The 20,832-nt window shown below is 47.3% G+C and overlaps 1 protein-coding gene across 2 annotated transcripts in view; it reads left to right on the forward strand.

Annotated features, from left to right (window-relative positions):
• The window catches only part of LOC144164077 (eukaryotic translation initiation factor 2-alpha kinase 1-like), a 149,934-nt gene that overhangs the window by 63,519 nt on the left and 65,583 nt on the right, over positions 1-20,832 (forward strand). For both annotated transcript variants that reach the window (XM_077694646.1, XM_077694647.1), the window contains exons 6-8: positions 13,447-13,537; positions 13,923-14,025; positions 18,611-18,705. In XM_077694646.1, coding sequence (XP_077550772.1) covers positions 13,447-13,537; positions 13,923-14,025; positions 18,611-18,705 — 289 coding nt within the window. The remainder of the gene's footprint in view (positions 1-13,446; positions 13,538-13,922; positions 14,026-18,610; positions 18,706-20,832) is intronic.

Raw genomic sequence — 20,832 nt, forward strand, 5'->3', positions numbered from 1 at the left:
TCCCCAACTGCCGGCGGTACAGGGAAGCCTTCGGAGCTGCGACTACTGGTAACCTTGGCTCCCAAGGTTGCGTCATCTAGTTTCTCCATGGAGTCGTTGGAGACCGCCGGGTAGGTGGAACTCCATGACTGCAGCGGTTGGGAGAACATTGGAGGGCTGGGGATGGCGAACGCGATCGACGGTGTGGTGAGGTAGCTCGACGCTCGGCGAGGTAGTCAGAAATGGCGACGGGTCTTTCTCTGAACTGGGGCCGAACAGCATTTGGTGGTAATCCAGGGAGTCCGATTTTGCGATGGGGCACCTGTCGATAAATGTACCCTGGTTCGCTACAGTGATAGCATTCCGGCTGAGTGTCGGGAGTTCGCCAAAGGTTGGTCGTGCGTACTTGGGGATGATAGTGTTGTTGCGGACGAAGCGAAGAGTTAGGGCGAAACGGCTGCTGGGCAGTAAGAGAGACTCCTTGTTGTGGCCAGCATTCGGCTGGGTGCGGCGGGTGGGTGCGGCGGGCAGTGAGAGCCGTGGAGTAGGAGACTGGGCATGGTGACCTTGGCTGCACTGCTGGTAAGGAAAAGGCGTTGCGAAATTCATTGCGCACTATGTTGGAGGCCTGTATGGGTCCTGACGGGATGATCCCGCACTCAGCAAGTTCTTCTCTCAATGCCGCGCGGATGAGATCCCGAAGGCGGTCGTCCTAATCCGTGGCCATGAGAGCAGAGATGCTAGACGATGTTTTGGCGCCCATGCGGTCGTATTGTCGGGAACGCTGTTGTAGTGCACTCTCAAAGGCAGTAGCCTCGCGGATGAATTCTTTGGCCGTATGTGGCAGATTTCGGACGAGACCGGCGAAAAGCTGTTCTTTAACGCCATGCATAAGACGGCGTAATTATTTGCATCCTGCGATCCCTGGATCGGCTTGCCTGAACAGACGGGCCATGTCTGCCGCGAACATGCGTCACTCTCGTTAGGTTTCTGAGTGCGTGCTTCAAGCAGACGCTGGGCGTGTTCACTGTGGTCGGAATTTGCGAAAAGCGCTTGAACCTCCCGACGAAAGTCCTCCCTAGTGCGCAGGCTCGCTTCCCAATTATCGGTCCAGGTTCTTGCACCGTCCTGAAGCGATAAATAAACTCCTTGGAGCTTTTGGGTGACAATCCACTGGTTAAATGCAGCCACACGCTCGAACAGTTCAAGCGAGTCCTCAACGTCTTCGTAAGCCTCTCTGTGGAATTGGATGAGTTCGCTGGGCTGCTGAAACGGCGCCGTAGTAGGCATCGCCTGCGCCATTACCTCTGGCTGAGAGTCATGCCTCCTTGGTGCAGACTCCAAGGCAGGACCTTGTTCTAGAGGAAGGCCGTTTTCGCTGGCTACACTGATGAACCGGAGTGTGGATGGGAGAAGTTCTCACTGGGCTAACGTCCGGGGGCGTACGCGGCATCGGAAGAACCCTTCACCAGTGTTCTGGCATGTCAAACAGCGACACAGGGAAGTTGTCTTCACAAAGACGCAGGGGCAAAGTATTTATTAGGCTAGGTGCCTAACTTGTCAGGTGAAACAGAAAGAGAACACCGGTTGGTGGCTAGCAATATGATGACCAAAACTAAACACACGAGCCGCTAGCCACCGCGCTCCTTCGTCGTTGTCTGCTGTGCCGTATCACGTGGCACGTACCCGCGCGGGGTTGTCCAGAGCAGGATGTCCAGCCAATAAGCAGGCGGTCTCGTGTCCTATTGGCTGGACATCCTGATTTTTAAAAGTAAACTTCTATGTTGTGGCTTGCAATTGGTGCTGTTCCTATGACCATGTGTATACGTGTTGTACTTCGGATCATGTCTGTTGCCCTTACTGTGGTCAAGACTATTCCGCGGCACAATGCACGTTACAGATAAAAATAAGGTGGTATGCCGTGAGTGCCGCGCGGCGGGTAGACGCAATGACCATATGTTCAATGAACCGTTCTGTTCTACTATTGCCTCGCGAATTACAAGACTGCGTGCAAAAACAATTTATGAGACGCCACGCCCACTCACCCTCCTTCCCCAACTTCGTGAAGATCACAATAAAAATATGCCATTCGTTTGACTGCACTCACTTAACTTCAAACAAAAACTTGCTGTACAGTTATTATTCGCCTACTAAGCACTGTGAATATGCTATAGCTATTCCATTTTACAATTCAGTTATCTCCTGCTCTAACGCCGAGACCTTCAAAAATGTGACATGGCTTCATTGATATTCCTTCAGGCGAACCTTGACCACACCCGGGCTGCCACCGGTCAATTTGTAGATTTCATAAAATCGAATGACGTTGACGTCACAGTAATGTGCGATCCCTATGCTCGTGGGTCTACGATTCCGGTTATACCGGAGCATTGGCATGCCTTTTGTCATCCTGACACACCCCGTTGCGTGGTGGTTATTCCACGGCCCAAGTTTGGCGTGTTTCCTTTTTCCCTCTTACCATACATCGTGGCTCTGCTGGGGAAAGCTGACAAGCTGGCATTATTATTGATAGGAGTTTATGCAGCGCCGTCAGTACGCCTTGCTTACATATTACCATCAATAGAAGGAATTTTAGACAGTCATCTTACGAGGAACGTTGCAATCGCCGGGGAATTAAACTCGAGAAATCCACTGTGGGGTGGCACCGTTTTGAACAGCCGTGGAGATGAGCTCGCGAAATTTATTCATGCTCGGTATTTACTGCCTTCGAAGGCCTCAAGCTCTAAACCGACATACCAACACCATATGCTGATACCTGGATTGACATCACCCTCGTTTCTGGGCCTATCTGGACAAGGGAATCATTCTGGCAGGTCCGAGACACCCCTACACTTTCGGAACACAGATATATCGAGTTTGGCCTTCGATAGACTTCTCTTTCCCGTCAGAAACGCCTGACCAAGACTGGAGCAAAACGACTTGTAGACGAGCTCGTCGAGGACTCTTGAGATTAACGGCTTGAACCCGCAGTACGTGGCGTCACCGGAACTACTCGGCAAAACTTTACATTGTTTTTACAAACAATTACCACGTTAACTAAAAAACACGAGCGTGCACCTACAAAATTCAACGGCAATATTTGGTGGACTGATATTCTAGCACAAGGAAGATATACTGTTCGCACACTACGCCGAAGGTATCAAAGATGCCACGATCCGTTATTGAAAGACACGGAAGTGAATTTGTCAAGCTCCTGGTTTTTCTTGCACTGCGTAGACTGGCTCATATTACCACACTTTTCATCGTTTATCCGGTTGATAAGTCGGTAATTATTTTATAAATCGGGAAAGAAGAAAAACTACCATGCGCAGCCTGTGGAGGCCGCACCAACTAAAGGCTGTGACGTCGGTACGAGGGGGCGCCGTGATTGGACGATGCCCAAGGTTAGCATTCAAACAAGTTTCGGTTTTGATAATGTAAAACAACATGCTCGACATCCGACGGCATCGTTGGATGGGCATTCTTGATATCTTAGTAATCGCCGTACCGCACTTCTGCCATGTTGTCGGCTGTAATATGCCTAAGATAAGCTTCCCAGGGCGGCTTGGAATCGTAGAAATCACTAGCCGAGGCCTACGCAGTGCATGAACGCCCTCTGGGTCACCGCAGACGCTCAAATGCCATGCGCTTTTCCCGCATATTCCGAGCTTGCCTCACTCATGCGCGTATAGTAAAAAGCGTGTTCGCACCAGGACAAGGGTCTGCTGATTCTGGCCTGGGCCCACTGCCCGCAAGCCGTCGGTTCTTGTGGCAACAGCACGCCAACGAGAACTGGCTAGCGCGAAAGTGTCCCTCTTCGCGCGTTCTGCGAACTCGCTCGTGGAGCAGTGAACGGTACGGCCGAAAAATGGTTAAGTAAGGTTGGAAAACATCGGCCGCAAACGAAAAAAATCAACTTACAAAAAAAGCATGCACCCTCGGGGATTCGAACTTGCGACTTGCAAAACAAAAATTCCAGCACTTTGGACCACTCGGCCACGAGCCAGCCTCGCTGAAGTGGGATATATAAGGTATATAATGTACAATCAGTTTACACTATTGTTTATTTTACCATTTCATGTACTTTAGGTGACTATTTGTTTGTATAGCGCTCCTGCAGTAAGCGTCCCCCAAACTTCCACAATACCTCACGTCTAGCAATTGCATTTCTTAGATGGAAAAGCTTACGCAGATGTGTGATCTTGCTGCTGACCGCTGTGCTTGTTCACCCAGCGCAAAAAAGTGCTGCCGGCTTTCTAGTTTTGCGCTTTATGGTAAAGGTTTCAGTTTATTTTATTTCCTCAGTACCTATATTGACTTCGCTGGCTCTTCTCCTGTTTTCAAGTGGCATTAGATTTTCCTACTAGAGTAAGGTCAGCGAAGCATCGCATGTGCACTTGTGCAGCGCTTGTGTGGAGCTACCCGGACTCGGAGCTTGATACAGTGTGTACACTAACAAAGTAAAGGAAGGCACATTCTTCCATTCACAAATGTGTTGCGGCTTAGTTTCAACTGATCGAGCGAATTGCGACGACCCGTCGGCGGCCGGCGGACTAAACGTTGGGCCGACTGACTCGGTCGCGGAAAGGTCGGTGAGCAGTGCAGTAGCGCAGCCAATTGCCAGCTCATCTCCGGCTGACGTCACACGAAAACGCCACTGAAAATGGGCAAGGGTGCAGAGAGGAGGACAGCATTTTAGAACTGATTTTTTTACTAAATAAATTCGCGTAAACGCGCTCAGACCGGTCAAAACATGGCCTATGGACTCCGGACTACAATTTGCGCTAGTAATCCCGCAATGTTTACAAATCACTTCAGTGTCTCTTTAAGGAATGATCTCCGTTTCACCTACTGTAGTTCTCTGGCCAGATATAGGAGCAGAATAGAACAAGGCAAAGAAATTGACATTCGAAGAAATTGCGCAACAAGAGTCAAGAAAAAATATCTTCGGTCTCCCTTTCACTACTGCTTTTCAAAAAGTTTCCTCCCGATCGGTACTTTCGCCGCTTTGGACTTCCAAGGGGAACTTAACTACTGACACATTGGAGTCTGCAGGTCTTCTGCTGGAGTGGCTCCTGCCAACCGATTTCATTCAAAATGACACGCTCGCTCAACGTGCCCTAGGAATATCCATTATGCGAAACACGTATGCAAGGCCTTCCCGGGCTGATGACTTCACAATTACGGAACATCAAAAGGCAATCAGAGGTTTGAACCCTTACGCTGCTGCAGGCCTTGATTGTATCACGTCTTATCATTCAGCTCATATATTTTTGCATCTCCGTTTTTGCTTTTGATGTTTAATGGCGCCTTACACTTCGGCTACTTCTCACCGCACAAGAAAACTAGGGTTACCTTTCTCCTAAAGCCTGATCGTCCTCCGCAAGAACCTAAATCATGCGGGCTAATTTGCGTAAGCTCCATTTTGGGCAATGTCTTCGAAGGGATGATAAACGCATGTCTTTATTTTTTTATGCACCGGTCACAACACCTACACGCTAATAAATACGGATTTACTCAAGGACAAAGCTCTACTTCCGCTTTATATGCTTTACGATTACAATTGCAGCAGTGTAAAGATGAGGGCAGTCTTGAATTGATCCTCTCTCTTGACTTTGAAAGGGCTTTCGATTCCATCTTGCTTCCGCTCTGCTTTATTTCTTCCGAATTCATAAGTGCCCTTCCAACATTTACAATCTTCTGTCATATGTTTTTGAAAAGCTGTGCAGTCCATTAAAAGATGTTTTCTGGAGAGATACAGGCAGCGACAACAAAAGGTAGCCCTCAAGGATCTCCCCTGAGTCCCTTGCTGTGGAATGCCTGTCTGTACGATTTACTCAAATTAAAAATGCCTGAAGATGCGTACATACAGGCATACGCTGATGACACCATATTTGTAATAAAGGGCCGTACTAAAACGCAATTGGAAAGCACTGCAGAGGAGGTGCTGAAGAAAGTGCATGAATGGTGTCAAGGCGTCAAGTTGGTACCGAATCCCTCAAAATGTGCCTGTCTGCTCGTATGTCATGGGGAGCAAGGAGCCATACGTAAACCTACAGTGAGACTGGGCGGTGTCAGTATTAAGCACGTCACCGAACTAAAAATATTAGGCCTCATGTTTGATGGTCACCTGACATTTCTTGCTCATACCCAATATTTGAAAGAACGTTTGGAAAAAATGACGGCGTACTTAACAAAATTTGCCCGAATGTATACTTACGTGAACCGAGATCACTTGCGAGAACTTTATCTACACGTTGTATTTCCTGTAGCAACATATGTAGCTCCTGCGTGGTGGTATACACACCAACAGGACACCTTGAAGGCTCGTGTGCATTCTCCAATGATATCTCTTTTATTTGCCGTTAAAGAAGCATACACCACCACCCGCACTGCTGCTCTCGAGGTGATCGCAAGTGTCCTACCGCTGAGCATTCACCTGGTTATTCAAACTCATTGATTCCTTCTGTTTCACCGGCAGCAGACCATTGCGTTTCAGACACTTACAGTTAAGCCGTTTGAAATTGACTTTCCCACTGACTTATCTTCCATTCATCCGGCACGACGAACTTGTATTCCTTTCCAACGTTTCAGCATCCAACAGGTATCTCACATCATGTCACAACCGGGACTGCATGCGTATACGGTCCGCTCCCGCACTTCTACGTCTGCCGGTGGTGCATTTGTAGTTTTTTCAGACCTCGAAAGCATACAAGCCGTCCAAAGATTCCGCTTGGTTTCCCCAACTACTTCTTTCAATGCCGAGACAATAGCCCTGCACCAACTATTCCAGCGTTTCCTCTGTAACACACTCCTTTCCCCGTTTCACATTCACACAGATTGCCTCTCCTTACTCATGGCCCTGAAAAACCCTTTCAGCATTTCAAGCAGCATCCAAAACCTCAACGATAACATCAGCTCTCTTGCATCGACCATGCCCATACATATATACCACGTCCCCAGTAACTCCGGTGTCTGGAGAAATGAACTCGTTGACTTCATAGCAACTCTCTCTGCAACGAGAGGTATACATGTGCACGGAAAAGTCACTAAGCACGTGGTGCGTTCTGCCTTACTAGAAGCAGGTCGCTTAGTGTGGCACAATTCCTCGTCGACCAATCACTGCAGTACAGAATAGTTTCGATGGACCCCGAGTGTTTTGGACATACCGAGGTATTTCCCGCCCCCCAGGAACCAGACCACATTATTAACAGGCCAAGGACGTTTCCCGCACTGCTTTTGCCGCCTGCAATTACAGAACCATTGCCAGTGTCTTTGCGGACACAGTGCCTCATCCGTGGCTCATTACTTACTGGACTGCGCTAAAACAAGTCCCTACTTCGAAAAATTGCAGAGGCTCACAAAGCATCCCCTTTAACCACCGCACCTGATATCATTACTCAATGACAAAGCTGCTATTGAAGTCCTTGCTGAACTCGTGGAGTACGTGGCTAGGTCTTTACCTGAAGTTCGACTGTCTCGCCTATCTATCGGGAAGCCAACTTTAATGAGAGACGAAGTCATACCCGGTCATGTGACTTGTGACTTTTGTGGTGATGTGTTGGGCAGTGTAATACAGAATGGCGGTGATTTGTGGTGATAGTGGCTCCTACGTCATCTAAGTGCGGTTTTGTGAATGATGAACTCTAGATTTAGAACTTAGTGATGTAGACACGGCCGCGCAGTGAAGTGTATTTAAAGTGAATGGCTGTAGAACGTGAAAGACCTTGCAAAGTGTAGTGCACGATAGTGTTTACTTCCGGACCGAGTACGGTTTCTTTGAGCTATGTGGATTTCGGTCACTTCTAGTTGATTTATTCTGGGTTGATCCGTTTTAATGTGATTATGGTGTCCACGGACTTGCATGTGGTGAGAAAAGGGTCACTGGTGCACCAATTTCGCAGTTTCAGAACTTGCTCTGATGACATTGTTAGTTTACTCTTTTGCATGTGTTTTTTAGTGTGTCCTCATTTCATAACGCCCTTCACCATTTTCCGCATCTTCACTTTCATATTGTTAGATTTAAAAATTACTGCTGATATATGATTATTTTAGTGTGGATGTGGACAGTAGCGCCCTTGGATGCGGAGTGTGATTTCATTGATGTATTTTTTTATTATCGAATCGGCTTTTTTTTCTAAAAGTGTTTTCTGGCGTAATGCCTACTTTATTTATTTTGAATTGGTTTAAACCTGCGATACCTTTGTTGGTGTAGGTTTTGTCCTCGTATTTTTGGTTTTTTAGTGTGTCCATTAGAGGACAGGAATTAAATGGGAATAAATGGGGTTTAGCCTGTCCGTGCATGTACATCCTACTTGATAATGCCGTCATCCCACAGTTGGGTGCGTGAAAATATATATAATGTAACGTGGCAGCAGATCAAATGAGACGAACCATGAGGAAGATGAAAAATCTATTTACATTGTTTACATGGCAGCGCTCACATACGCCAGGACCTTCTTTGTCTTCGTGGTAGCTGGGCGTTTTTAGCTGGGTAGCTGGGTAGCCGTGGGGCATTGACCCTATTTATCCCGTGACGTAACACCCCGGACGAGGCAACCGTCCCGGTTGAAGCTGCGGCCCGATGAGGACGGTGATATAGATGCGCAATGCGATAAAATGCACGAGAAAGAACCGCTTGCCGCCACGGATAAAGGCGATGGGTTTGGTAAACACCGGCCCGTAGCAGCGATGCCCACAAGGCAACGACGAACCGGTGAGGGCTTGTAACCACGTCGGACCACAGGGCTGGGAATACGTCGTCGCCGTCTGGTCACATGTCGGGTCTTGGCGGCCCTGGATCGGCTCATCAGGGCTGGGGACACGGGGCGGAAGGACGTCGTCGCGTGCTTGTAGTGGCGAGCGTGTGGCTGCCTGACGCGGTTCATGCCCTTTCTATGATTGCGCCGATGCCGATGAGGTGCAGCAGCAGACGTGGCAGCAGATGTAAACCCAGACCACAAACGAAATACACCCAACGCTTATACACCGACGGGGAAAAGGGGGTGTAAATATGGCAACAGCCTTGTCCCGACAGTTGATGCACAAACAAACGCATGACAGCGGGGAAGAAGGAGAAGCATTGCTTTTATCAAAAAACAGGTGGTAATTATACTTCGAATAGCTTTTCTGTGTCAGCGTCATAGCGCCAGAACAAGCCTTACACTGCAGCCAGTGACGCGCCGCAAAGCTAGCTGCCTTCAGGAATGTGAGGGATGATTTTAGAGACGGCTGACCTGTTGAGTTATGATAAGACGATGAGAGCTCCATCCGTCCACAGCAGCGGCGTAGACATAGGTCGACATACTCACGTACGAGTGCACCTAACTACATACCACCCTTTCATTACTCCCAAGTGAGTGGTGAGTGAGCATCACCATCGTTCCGGACTGTTCGCGAGCGTTAGTGAGTGCGACCGCCACTCGTTCTGAGGGGCTTGCTGCGCTGGGCACCATTCTTGCCCTTGTACTCGCTGTTGGCTATTCGTAGCAGGATCTGCTCGCTGCCGTGGTTGCTGCTGGCGCTATATACTTATATGCACAGCCTCTACTTAATGGGGCGATGGTATTTCGCTTCGGGAATACGTCGCCACGGCACTCCTGGGGCGGGGCAGCGTGTTGATTGGGAATACAGTTTGTTCGAGTGTACGACGTCATAATGCACTGATATTTTCCTCTAACGACCCTATGCACACTCACACCAAACGATGTTTCGGGCTCGCAGAGTTTTGTGTCGGAATTGGTGTCGGTAACATCGCCGCAACGTTTTACTACCGCTGCGATAGAAGCATTTGTAAGCACCGCGGTATGGTGCCGTAGTCACTGATGTATATATTGGCTTGCTTGCAGCACCATCGTATATGCGCTGCTCTAAAGCGGGATTTGCGCTTCCCGTATTCTTTGGAAAACACGTCGCAGGATTTCACCGATTCGCGTATGAGAATGGCAAAATGGTTCTGATGGGAGAATGGCGTTTTGTGTAAGAAAGAGCCTATATTCAAGGCCATGTCGTCTAAACCGTACCCGTGTTTGTCAATACTTATGGCGGCAATCTGTTGTGATATTTTGGTTAGCGTAACCGTAACTATCGTTACCGTGCCGTAACTATCGGTAAAGGATGTGTGACGACCAATGTCGTCACACATCCTTTAACGATGGCGACGGTACTTGCCTTCAGGCATTTAATTTGCTGCTGTCTCTGTTCGACTCCCCTGAGAACTTTGGCAATGGTGTTTTATTACAACATGCAACAAAATTTTTCGCGTTGCATTAGGCTCATGTATCTTGCATTTATTCATATACATCAGTGCCTGTAGCTTTCTCAACGTGAGGCAAACGAAATAGCTCACCTTCACATGAACCTGAGGTAATATTTGTCATTGTGACCCGCCGACGGAGCATCTTCGTTTTGTTCTGCGACTACTGACGAAATTAGCATATGATCTTGCCCTGATTTACAAGAATCGTACCTTGCGTCTGACTCTTTATTTGCCTTATCAGATTGGGGAGTACGAATCCATACTGTAGCCTGCAGTTTCTTAAATTGTATATGTTGTATCTTTAGACCGCAAAAGTTTATATACGCGCTGTTCGAGCTGATATGTTGTCAGCGATAGTCATTTACCGTCCAGTTGTGAAATCGCATGCCTAATTTTAAATTGAAACCCTGGTGCTGCATGTTGCTTGTTCCTGCACGGTCTTCAACCACCTAGTTATAGAAGCGAAATTGGCTTCTCTGCCTTATATTCGTATTTCGCATTGTGGTTAGCCCGAACACGATAATCCCCTCCATTCTTGCCGCTCGAGGTCGCTGAAAAGCGCTTCGCAGGCTATTAGGCCTCGCATAGTGTGTCGCACATGTGAAAAATCATGCGCATGCCGATAACGTGCACCCTTCCAGAGAGGGTTGCGGAGTTCCCACTCCGAAATAGGAATGACTCCGCTATGAATCCACCTTATGGAAGTCTCGGAAAGGAGTGGTAATGGAATGGGGCCAAACTTGGAGGATGGGAATGGGATTAGAGGTAGGCGCCTTTTGCCAGGATCGGAACGAGGAGGGAATGGTTTTGATTGTTGTAAGAGCTGTATCTCTCTTCAGCTGGCACCTACAACCAAGCTGGTGCTTGAACCAGCATCATTGCTGCCAAGGCAGTCAATCGCTTAAGTGAGTTTGTTAGCGGCTAATCTGTTTTGAGTGACCTCAAGCAAATAATCTTCAGAGAAGCTTTAGACGAGTGAGGTTATCTTTATGGGCGCGTATAATGCGCCAAAGCGTCGTTTTACACGGCTACCATTCACCTGTCGGCCGCGCATTCGCCTGAATCCACAGCAGCATGCTCGGCAATTTTTTCCCCTCGGCAGGTATTTTCCACTTCTACCGTGGATACCATTTAGTCGATAGCGTAGATGCGGAATTGTTCAAAATGCCAGCTGGAAGCGTCAGATAATGCACTAAAATGAAATACAACATTGTAATGTTGTTGGGGGGAATATGACATGGTTACAGTGTCAAATTACAGTGCATTCACGTTACTTCAAAGTGCTGACACAATTGTGCCATGGTCTTCTTTCAATCTCGCAATCCTGCAATATACCCTTTTATGTGCTCTTTTTTTAATTTACATCATTAGCATTTACCTTGAGACGCAGATCATGTGTAAGCAGTGCTGATGACATTCAGTCGAATGGGGCAGAGGGAGGTCCCCGTCATTTTTGTCTATTTTCTGGGGACTTAGACCGTGGTTTCTAGTTCGCTACTTTGATGAGTTGTGGCCCTGCAAGAAGGCAGAAGCTGACAATGCAGACCTGCGATTTGTGCTAGACGTGCATAGAACGTATTCACACACAAAGGTTGTGAGGGCCACCGTGGCGCCTGCAGGTGGACGCTTTCTACTTCCCAGGCGTGCTAAGCAGCTCAGAACAAGTTCTTGCAGAAGAAGAAAAGCGAGCAGAAAAGGTTCGCACATGGAATATACCTCGGATAGTTATCCCGCTCGCGTTGGTGAGGTAGCCGGCGTTGACATCACATTGGCCTGCCATGTACTTCAGCAGATTGCCATTCCAATTGAAACACTAGTTCATACTTCAATTGCTAGGCAGTGATTCCCGGTGCTTTGCCTACCCCCCTTCCCCCCAACCCCGTCAGAAATCTTTACCGCACATGAAGTGTTTTACAGTTCTCCGTGTTTTAGAGAACATGCAGTAAATTTGGCGCAAGAACAAAATTGCATTTTGGGAGACATTTTTTCAAGTTTGACCAAACAAAAGTTCGTAGTTAGCGGTTCCTGGAGCGCCAGTTCTTCCATCCTGTTTTAATCTTCTATTTTTAGAAAATTACTACAACACTTTCAGAGCAATGATACATAATCTCAAATAATAACACCGTATGCTGATTTGCTCTGTCAGATTGAACAAATGATCTCTTTCTGCCTATTTCCTGCACGCCCACATTGAGTACAACCATATCTCTTATTTTTCCGTTAGGACATGCGACTAAAAAAACGTGTACTCAGTGGACACACTCTACTTGGTCTTTGGGAGAATATTTTGATACCATTTAAGCGTATGTTTCTCAATTTGTGGTAGCAAAAATGTACTGAACATTTTCGGGTTGCAGTAGCAAGTGCTGATGCAACACAGGTTTTTAGTCGTTCAAGCAGAGTGTGCCCGCCACAAGGTGGCTCGAACAAATCAACTCTCTCTCCTCTCTTCTGCGAGCAGCTCTCTCTTCCTGGGGAGGCTCTTTTGGGGATTGCTTTCTTTTTCTGGAGGAGCAGGGCGAAGACGGTCGCGTATAACTGTCAATGGCGCCGCCGGCCGGCAGGCATTTGAGTGGCGGGCGCCGTGTGTCTAGGCTTGCTAGAGTGTTGAAAAATGTCTGCGCGTGTGTGGAGGGGGCTTAGCGATGGCACGCAGCCGAAGGGACAAGAAGAGGGTGGAGTGGGTCATGGAACAAACGCGTGTTAAGGACATATTAGCAGAAATTAGGAAGAAGTAATGGACGGGGGCAGGGCATGTAATGCGAAGGCTAGATAAACGTTGGCCATTAAGGGTAACAGAGTGGATCCTTAGTAAAGGCAAGCTTTACAGGGGACGGCACGATGTTAGATGCGCAGATGGGATCAAGAAGTTTGCGGATGAGCTAAAGTTTGCGATGAACAAAAATTGGTCGCAGTTAGCACAGGGCTGGTGTAATTGGAGATTAATGGGATATGCGTTTGCACTGCAGTGGGCGTAGATATACTTGTGATGAATAACCTAAATATTTTTATACCACTCATGTACGGTCTATTTGGTTGACTTTTCTCATATTTTACTGGTGTGTCGTACTGATAAAAATATTTCACCAGGCTCTCAGAGTGTCGTAAGTGATGTCTTCAAAGTTTTTGTTTTTTCTGAATATCACAAAAATGAACGCTTTTCGTTAGTTTATATTGTTCTCAAGACCGCGTTTCCCTCCCTATCTGCTTAGCTCGATGACGCCCGAAGATGAACATGCGAGCGATACAGCAAGTTGTTCCACACGGGATGAGACGACCGAAGAAAAGATGTCGCAATCGCAGGTAATCAAATGTTGTTTCCTGAGTACTTGGCTCTAGACGATTTTCAATGCGTGCAGTTCATGGCGATGCCGGAATACATTCTAAATATGTGGCCAACAAATTGTTATTAAGTGCGAAAAAAACACAAATGAGCAACCAAATCTTTTGAAAATAAATTAGGCTTTCTTCAACGTTTCTTGTGTATTAAAAACTTATCACTGAAGCGAATGTAAAAGAAATGTGTCTCGGTTCGTTGTCATGGCGACGTGTTGGCATTTCCACAAATACTGTTACGCCAATTCTATGTCTCTGCATTGGTTAATGCAAACGCACGACGCTGCTGCTTTTGAAAGCGTACGTTGAGATTCCTAATGCTTTTATTCTTTTCTTCTACCGTTACATTCAGGGCATTACGTCTGTGCTCTACATTCAAATGGAGCTGTGTGGGAAGAGCTTATATGACGCATTACAGAGTTGGAACACGCCAGGTGCCGGCCTTTATGACACAGGTAAGCTAGCGATCAATTTTTTCTAAGCACTTGTTAACAAATTCGGCACACAACATTTGACTGAATGTTTCGCTTGGCATATGATGCAGCCTTCCATTATAAGCACACAACTTGAATATACACTGTCAGCAGGAGAAGGGCACCTGTGCGCAATTCTTTGGTGAGGTTGTGTAAACTGATAAAAATAAAGGATTCAAATATAAGTTTCAGCAACAGTTTGCTGTTCTTAAAATAGGCGCGAGATAATTTCGTGACAAAAGATTCTTTAATAAATAATGTAAAATGAAGCATCCAGATAAAAATTGCAAGGCCCAGAAGACACTAGTCTAAAAGATAATCTTATTGTTGGCTATAATAATGACAGGAAGAGTGCGCTGCGCGATTAATAAGAGTGCAGCGAAAGCTATGCCGGTGGTTTATATTCTTCGTTAAAATAGAAACGCTATCACTCTGAAAATTCTTTTTAATTCAAGATAACACGCGCCCGTACTATTGAATAACCTATACGCTATTATTTTCGGTTTGATGCTGCGTCATTAGAATGATAAGCGCAAATTCATTATAAAAAAACGTCACAAGGTCGCGGTCCTCCTGACGTTTGTCGCGTACGACACCTTAGCTCGGTGGCATCGAAGCGGTGACGATGTCCATCTAACCTCGATGTTCTCCTGTGAAACAAACAAACTTAAGAAAACGAGAAGTAGCCGCTATGGTGCCACAAAACGAAACTGAAACTTCCAGAGCACCGTTTTCGAAGCGCCTGCAAAAACGAACTCGTCCTGCTCCACGAGAAACTAACAATATTAGCTGAAAACTGAACTGTCGATCATGGCATACGACACACACGTTTTCAAATTCGAGTGAAGTGTGTGGGCATATCCTATCCTTAATTCTTGCCATTAAGGAATCATAAAATAGAATAGAACCGAATAATAAAATAACGCGCCGTCGTTATTCTCACTGCTCTCGCGCAGCATCGAACTGCTCTGCCGAGAGACTCCGCCCACAACGGGTTCGAGAGCAAGCCACGACTCTCGCCGCGGGTGTACGTTGTCAGTCACTTCGCAGGGAAGCGACACCTTCCATAGTACAGGGGTTTATTATGCAGACAACCACGATACAAACACTACAATGCACTACGCACCCAGCCCCTGGGGCATACACCCTTCAGCGTGTCCCCAGCCCGTAGTCGGGCAGCAGTTAGCGTCCGCTGGCGTTGGCCGGCCGGAACAGTCGCTGACATAGGGGAAGAGGGCTCTCTGTGGCCGCTACACGTTTCAAGCCGCTCGACTCGACCGGGCGGCATCGGCGCTTGTCCAGTGACCTTAGACGGCGCAAGCCGTCACAGCGCGGACGCGGGGGTAACCCACAAAGGAGCGGATAATGCCCGCGGAGACTAGTTGGACATCCTGATAAACGCACTGACGCAAATCGAAGCGTGCGCAAGTCGACACGGTGGGTGCCGCGACCCACGGAAGTGCGAAACAATGACCAATGCAAGAAACGGCCAAAAGTGGCCGAAAGGCGTTTACGTACCGTGCGATCGATGCGCGTCCAAACGGCCGTCTCTGCTGGTTGAAAGCAACTTGCCCCTTTGAAACGCCGGCGTGGGCACATTCTTCTTTAGGTTCAAAGCCGTTGCGAGCAACATTGTCGCGTTGGCGGCCCTCTTTGACCTGCTGGTCATAGTTGTTCTGGCGCAAAAATAATAATAGATCTCAGTCTCGTCGCATATAAAGTCTTTCTCGCTCTATTCGCCAGTGTAATTCACGGCTAATTAGGCACCTATCCTCCTGGCCGGCTTAGGCGTGCGCGGGATGTGGCTGAAGGGAGGGCGCATGCATGCACAGCAGGGCCTAATGCCGCTACCGATGACATACCCGCTGTGGTGGTAGGAGATTTAAACGTGGCAGTCTCATGGCTCAAGGCGCCCGTTCAGCTGTCGTCCGCAATCGAGTGGTTTGGGTCTGGGTTGTTGTGTTGTACACAGAATGAGATGGCTACGACTGGGCAGCGAAATGAACTGCCACGTGTGTGTCCACTAGTATATAGGTCGGAGCCATCGAAGGTGTTAACTGGTTATTGGGAGAACGCTCGACGTTCGCTTGGTGGAAGAAGAGCGGAAACGTAAGAAGCGTCAACTCTACCAGAAGCGTGAATGCGCGCGAATGCCACTGAAAGCCGCTGCTGCCGCCGTTGCCGCCTCAAGTTCCATCTTGTCGTGTAGCTGCGAGTCCCTCCCGGATGAAGAGCAACTGTCCCGTTTGGAACGCCGAGGTGCTCCTGTGTCGCTCGTGCAGCTTAAGGGGCTTTCAGAGTGGCATGTGCGACAGTATCTTTCACTTCTAAGCATCTGCTCATGACTGGTTGCCGGTTTATGCGTACACAGGTTCGGTGAGGAGCGCGGTAGGGTGGGGGCGCGCACAGGCAGGTATAGTTATCATCCCCTACTGTTGACATGTGTGTTGTGTTTGCGTGAGGTTCAACATGGCCGTCCAACAGCCCACTCCGACAGGTCCGGTGGCATCTGTGGTAAAGTGGATTGGGTTGGCGTGTTACACAAACAGCAAGATGCCTACGACGTGGAGTGAAAGAGACAGCTCTACGTTTGTCCGCTAGGATAAAGCTAACGCCTTTTGCAAATTTTATTGTGCTAATTGGCTAAAAAATGTGCTTAATCGTGGATTACAAACAAGCGTGTTTTGTTTCGGGCACTCCGTGGAGGGCGTGCTGCTTTGGTGGTCATACTTTTTCACAGAATGGAAGAGCACTAACTTTGTTTGGTAATGAATACGTATTTCTGTCGCGTCTAGTCAAATCGTCTGCCGGCGCACCTAAACTTAGGTGAGTTGGACACTTTAACTCCCTTGAAGACGCGTCTTTACAGAGATGGCTGTAATTCTGGCTCAGTTGTCCCTCGTTGACGAATCTTGATTTGAGGAGTAAATTCTTTCAGCGCGAGCCATTTTGTAGTTATTGTTGTAAGAAAAGCCGAAATGTAACTTCGATGTTGATACCTTCCACACACACAACCTACGGCTGTTTTACCGTAGGTTGGTCTCCTGAGGTCCCGCACAACGTTAGGGTATGAACCCTTCTGCGGACGCACATTTGGCCCTTGCTGTTCTTTGGGACTATATCGGTCGGAGTCGCCTCATGCACGTCGATGTGGTTGCTCGAGTCTTCATACCGTTGAATGGGCAAGCTACAAAGCTGTTCGAGGTTTCAAGGGGCATGTCGTACCGAGAGGCGCCAACGTGCCACCTAATAAGTTCTTGGTCGATAGCAGTGATGCTATACGACCGGACTAGTCCATACCTAGGACAGTTGGTGTGCAGATCGATTGGTCGTGACTCGGTTGCTTTATTTAAGGTGGACTCCCACTTTACAATGTAGTGATGGAGCCAAGCGGTGTCTATAAACTTTTGCGCAGCGTCAGTGCCAGTCGAAATATTTAGATATCGTCGGTGCTCTTCCGGAGTTCACTGGAATGCTGCCCATAGAATGGCATAATTGGCTTCGGGGATCAGTCTCGTCATTATTTTGTGTTCCACGATTTGTTTTCGGAATTGATCCCTGCTAGGCTGCGATTGTAGTTCCTCCATGGTGAAGGCAGTTTTGTTTTGTGTTGATGCATTGGTAGCGTGCGTTCACATTCGTACCGTACTTTGTTAACCACACGGGATTTCAGCAACACGCTTGACAAGTCAACCCCGCCTTTAATGGTCCTCTCGCAGCGCCTTTTGCAGTCCACCGTCAGTCCTATCCCATGAACGAACATGAAAAAGGTGAAGAGGAAGTCGATGGCCTTGGCACACACACGAAGCATGCTGGGAGGCCCAGTGCTAAAATTTCGCGTGAATTCTGTTTTCACAAATAAAGTTCCAACCATTGCCCCCTAGCTTTCAACATAGAGGAGATCACTAAACGCACCAACGCCTAACTATGATATACTATTAAATTATCTCGACATTTTCTCTTAAAAGCTGCAACTTCAATTTAAAATAGTGTATTCTACCGTTAAAGGTACACCGATGGTTCCGCTGGGCAGCCGCTTCTAAATAGTGCAAAGGATGTTTTAAAAAGAAGGTTCAGTGTCCTCCCAGCATCTGTGCACTCCAACACGCCCTGCAGAAAAGCCAACTTTTTCCGAAGGTGATAGTAAATGATGGTGGGTGAAGTGAAAGAAACAAACGCTTCCCGTGACCGGAATCGAAGCTAGAGCCCTCGCGTTGTGAAGCCGCCGTCTATCCCATTGCTCCATTTCGACTTTGTCGAAGCGAACGCCAAGCAGCATGTACCCATTCGCCCCGCACACCCCAAACGCAAAATTTTGCCTACGCAGTGCGCACCCTGGAGTTCTTGTGGGTATTATTGAATACCCACAGAACTCCAGAGTAGTACATACTCGCACAGTAGACATACTCGCAGTTTGGGCTTGATCAGCCAAAGAATCCGTCACAACAAAGCGTCGCGTTAAACCATAGTCATCGCTGCACAGAGAGATGCAAGATATTTATTTGATCTGGAATACAACTTTTACGTACGACTTCTTCAGCTGAACGTTTCTTCTGTTCATGTCTAGATACCTGGAGGAATGCTGTTCTTATTATATTGACACAACTTTTGGAAGCCTTCCACTACATACATTCCGAAGGAATTATTCATAGGGATGTGAAGGTAAGCATGACTTCTTTCCGCTTTTTGTTTGTCGTTGTTTTTTGGGAACAGTGTATTGGCTGCTGCTAACACCAGGGCTTGGGGGGGGGGGTTAGATATGGACATTAGTGTCTACCATGCCGTGTCATTATAAGCACATGTTGACGAATGAAAACGAACATGTTACCCCCGTCACGTATTTAGTGTATCATTGCCTTTTACGTATTTGAGAAATCTTTTAACAGGTAGTTGACCTCCTTGCTCTACGAAAATGTCGTCAGAATAGGAGTCTCATTTCTTTTCAATTGCGTATTCAGCATCGCGGTTCCCTATTAACGGCTTACAGTTAATCGCCGGCATAAGGATTGGTACTCAGAGCTCAGAATTTTTTCTCTCAAGTGAACGTCTTGCTACGAGGGTTTGCGCTAGCTGACATGAATAAGTTAGCGCGTCGGAAGGAGATGTTGGGAGGGCCAAGTCCTCGGTAGTTCTTTTAAATGCAGAGCATTTCAGTAACTCACGATGTCACCCGCGTTGACGTCCGTAGTCGTAGTCCACACCCCTCGCCCTACACTATATTAAAAAAATACTATCCGGCGCCTGGTTTCGATCCCTCGACCCTGCGGGCGGAACGCAATGTATATGGTGCTCTACCCACTGCGCCCCAAAGCCGACACAGAATGGGAGGCTACGAACGCGCTTTATATCCTTGACTCATTCAAACTACGTCAAGAAGCTGCTGATACAACGCATTCACTACCACCAACTCCCCAAACACTAAACTTTAACGCAATACACCCACCCCCTATGCGACGCATTTACTCGAGTCCCCCTCGCGGGGAGATGGGCCCAATTTTTTGTTCACTTCCACGTTTTTAGATAGAAATTTTGTCCAGGGCAGGTGTGCCAATAGTTTTGGACTTCATCAACCTTGGATGGGCTTTACCGTTGCATATACCGCTACCTGTTTAGCGAAATACTGTCTCGCCGCCAGGTGGCTGCCGGGTGGAACAGGGGAACTCTATTGTCGCGACGGTATCATTTCCCTCGAGATATTAGTTGATGCACTTTGAAGAATTCAAGCGCATACTGAAGTTGTGGGTTGGTTGGAATGTCAGTAATTGTTACATAAAAAACATAAAAGTACTCTTTCGAAATGACAGCAACTCTTATCGCTTACATACATTTTTAGAGGGATGGCCCACATAACTTGTTTTAACACGCTGATAGGCAAGTGGTCCGGATATTCTGCACTTAGAAATGTTGAAGAAATGATACGATGGCAATTCGGCTCCTAACAAATTGTTTGAAACATTCAGACATTTTTTTTTAATTTTGACAAACGTTTTGTTTCTACTAACTACATAGGATAAAAATGGCATTGTCGAAAATTGCCCAGGATAACACTTGCAAAGCATATCCTCTACAACCAGCAAAACGTTCTCTATATTTACCTTAGACACACATCCTCTACGTTTAGCGCTTGCGATGGGGAAAATGAGCAGGCTTGTTGTGGTATCGGCGACATGCCTACGCGCAATAGACAATCGTGTGGAACTGCTTGTGACATGCCTTTATTAAAACACATGGTCTAGATTACCTGTTCATCTATATTCACTGCACAGTTTTCAAAAAAGATATGAATATATAATTATAAACTATGGCGAGTTTTTTTGTCTATGTAACGCTATTACAAAAGTGCTGCATCCTCTGTACCGTTCAGAAATGGAAAAAAGCGGCATAAAAGGGCACACTGGCGGAGAGATAGCCTACTTAGAGTAGGCATAACTGCACGAATACATATGCAGTTTACACAGCGTTTTTTTAACACTGATCAGAATAGAGAGGTTGCCTTCTCACAACCTGAAACTTCATCATACAAAACCCCTAATTACCGTATGAATATGAACTTTTGTGGCCATTCAGCGTATGTTGCTGGCTCAATTTTTGAACTGTACAGCCGGCGAAGTTTTTAAGATTATCTTGAGAGCGTCCATCAGCGAATGGCTCAGCGTCTTATCACTGTAGGAAGCGATGGAAAGAGCTAGAGTCATTTGCGCGCGTAGAATGGTCTGCCAGAGCAACCGTAGTTGGTTAGGATATTCCCGCACGCCGAGACAATCCCTTTTCTCTTGTAATCAGCCCCTA

The sequence above is a fragment of the Haemaphysalis longicornis genome, unplaced genomic scaffold (genome assembly GCF_048455015.1).
Source record: "Haemaphysalis longicornis isolate Haplotype H1 unplaced genomic scaffold, Haemaphysalis longicornis Haplotype H1 scaffold_13, whole genome shotgun sequence".
NCBI lineage: Eukaryota > Metazoa > Arthropoda > Arachnida > Ixodida > Ixodidae > Haemaphysalis > Haemaphysalis longicornis.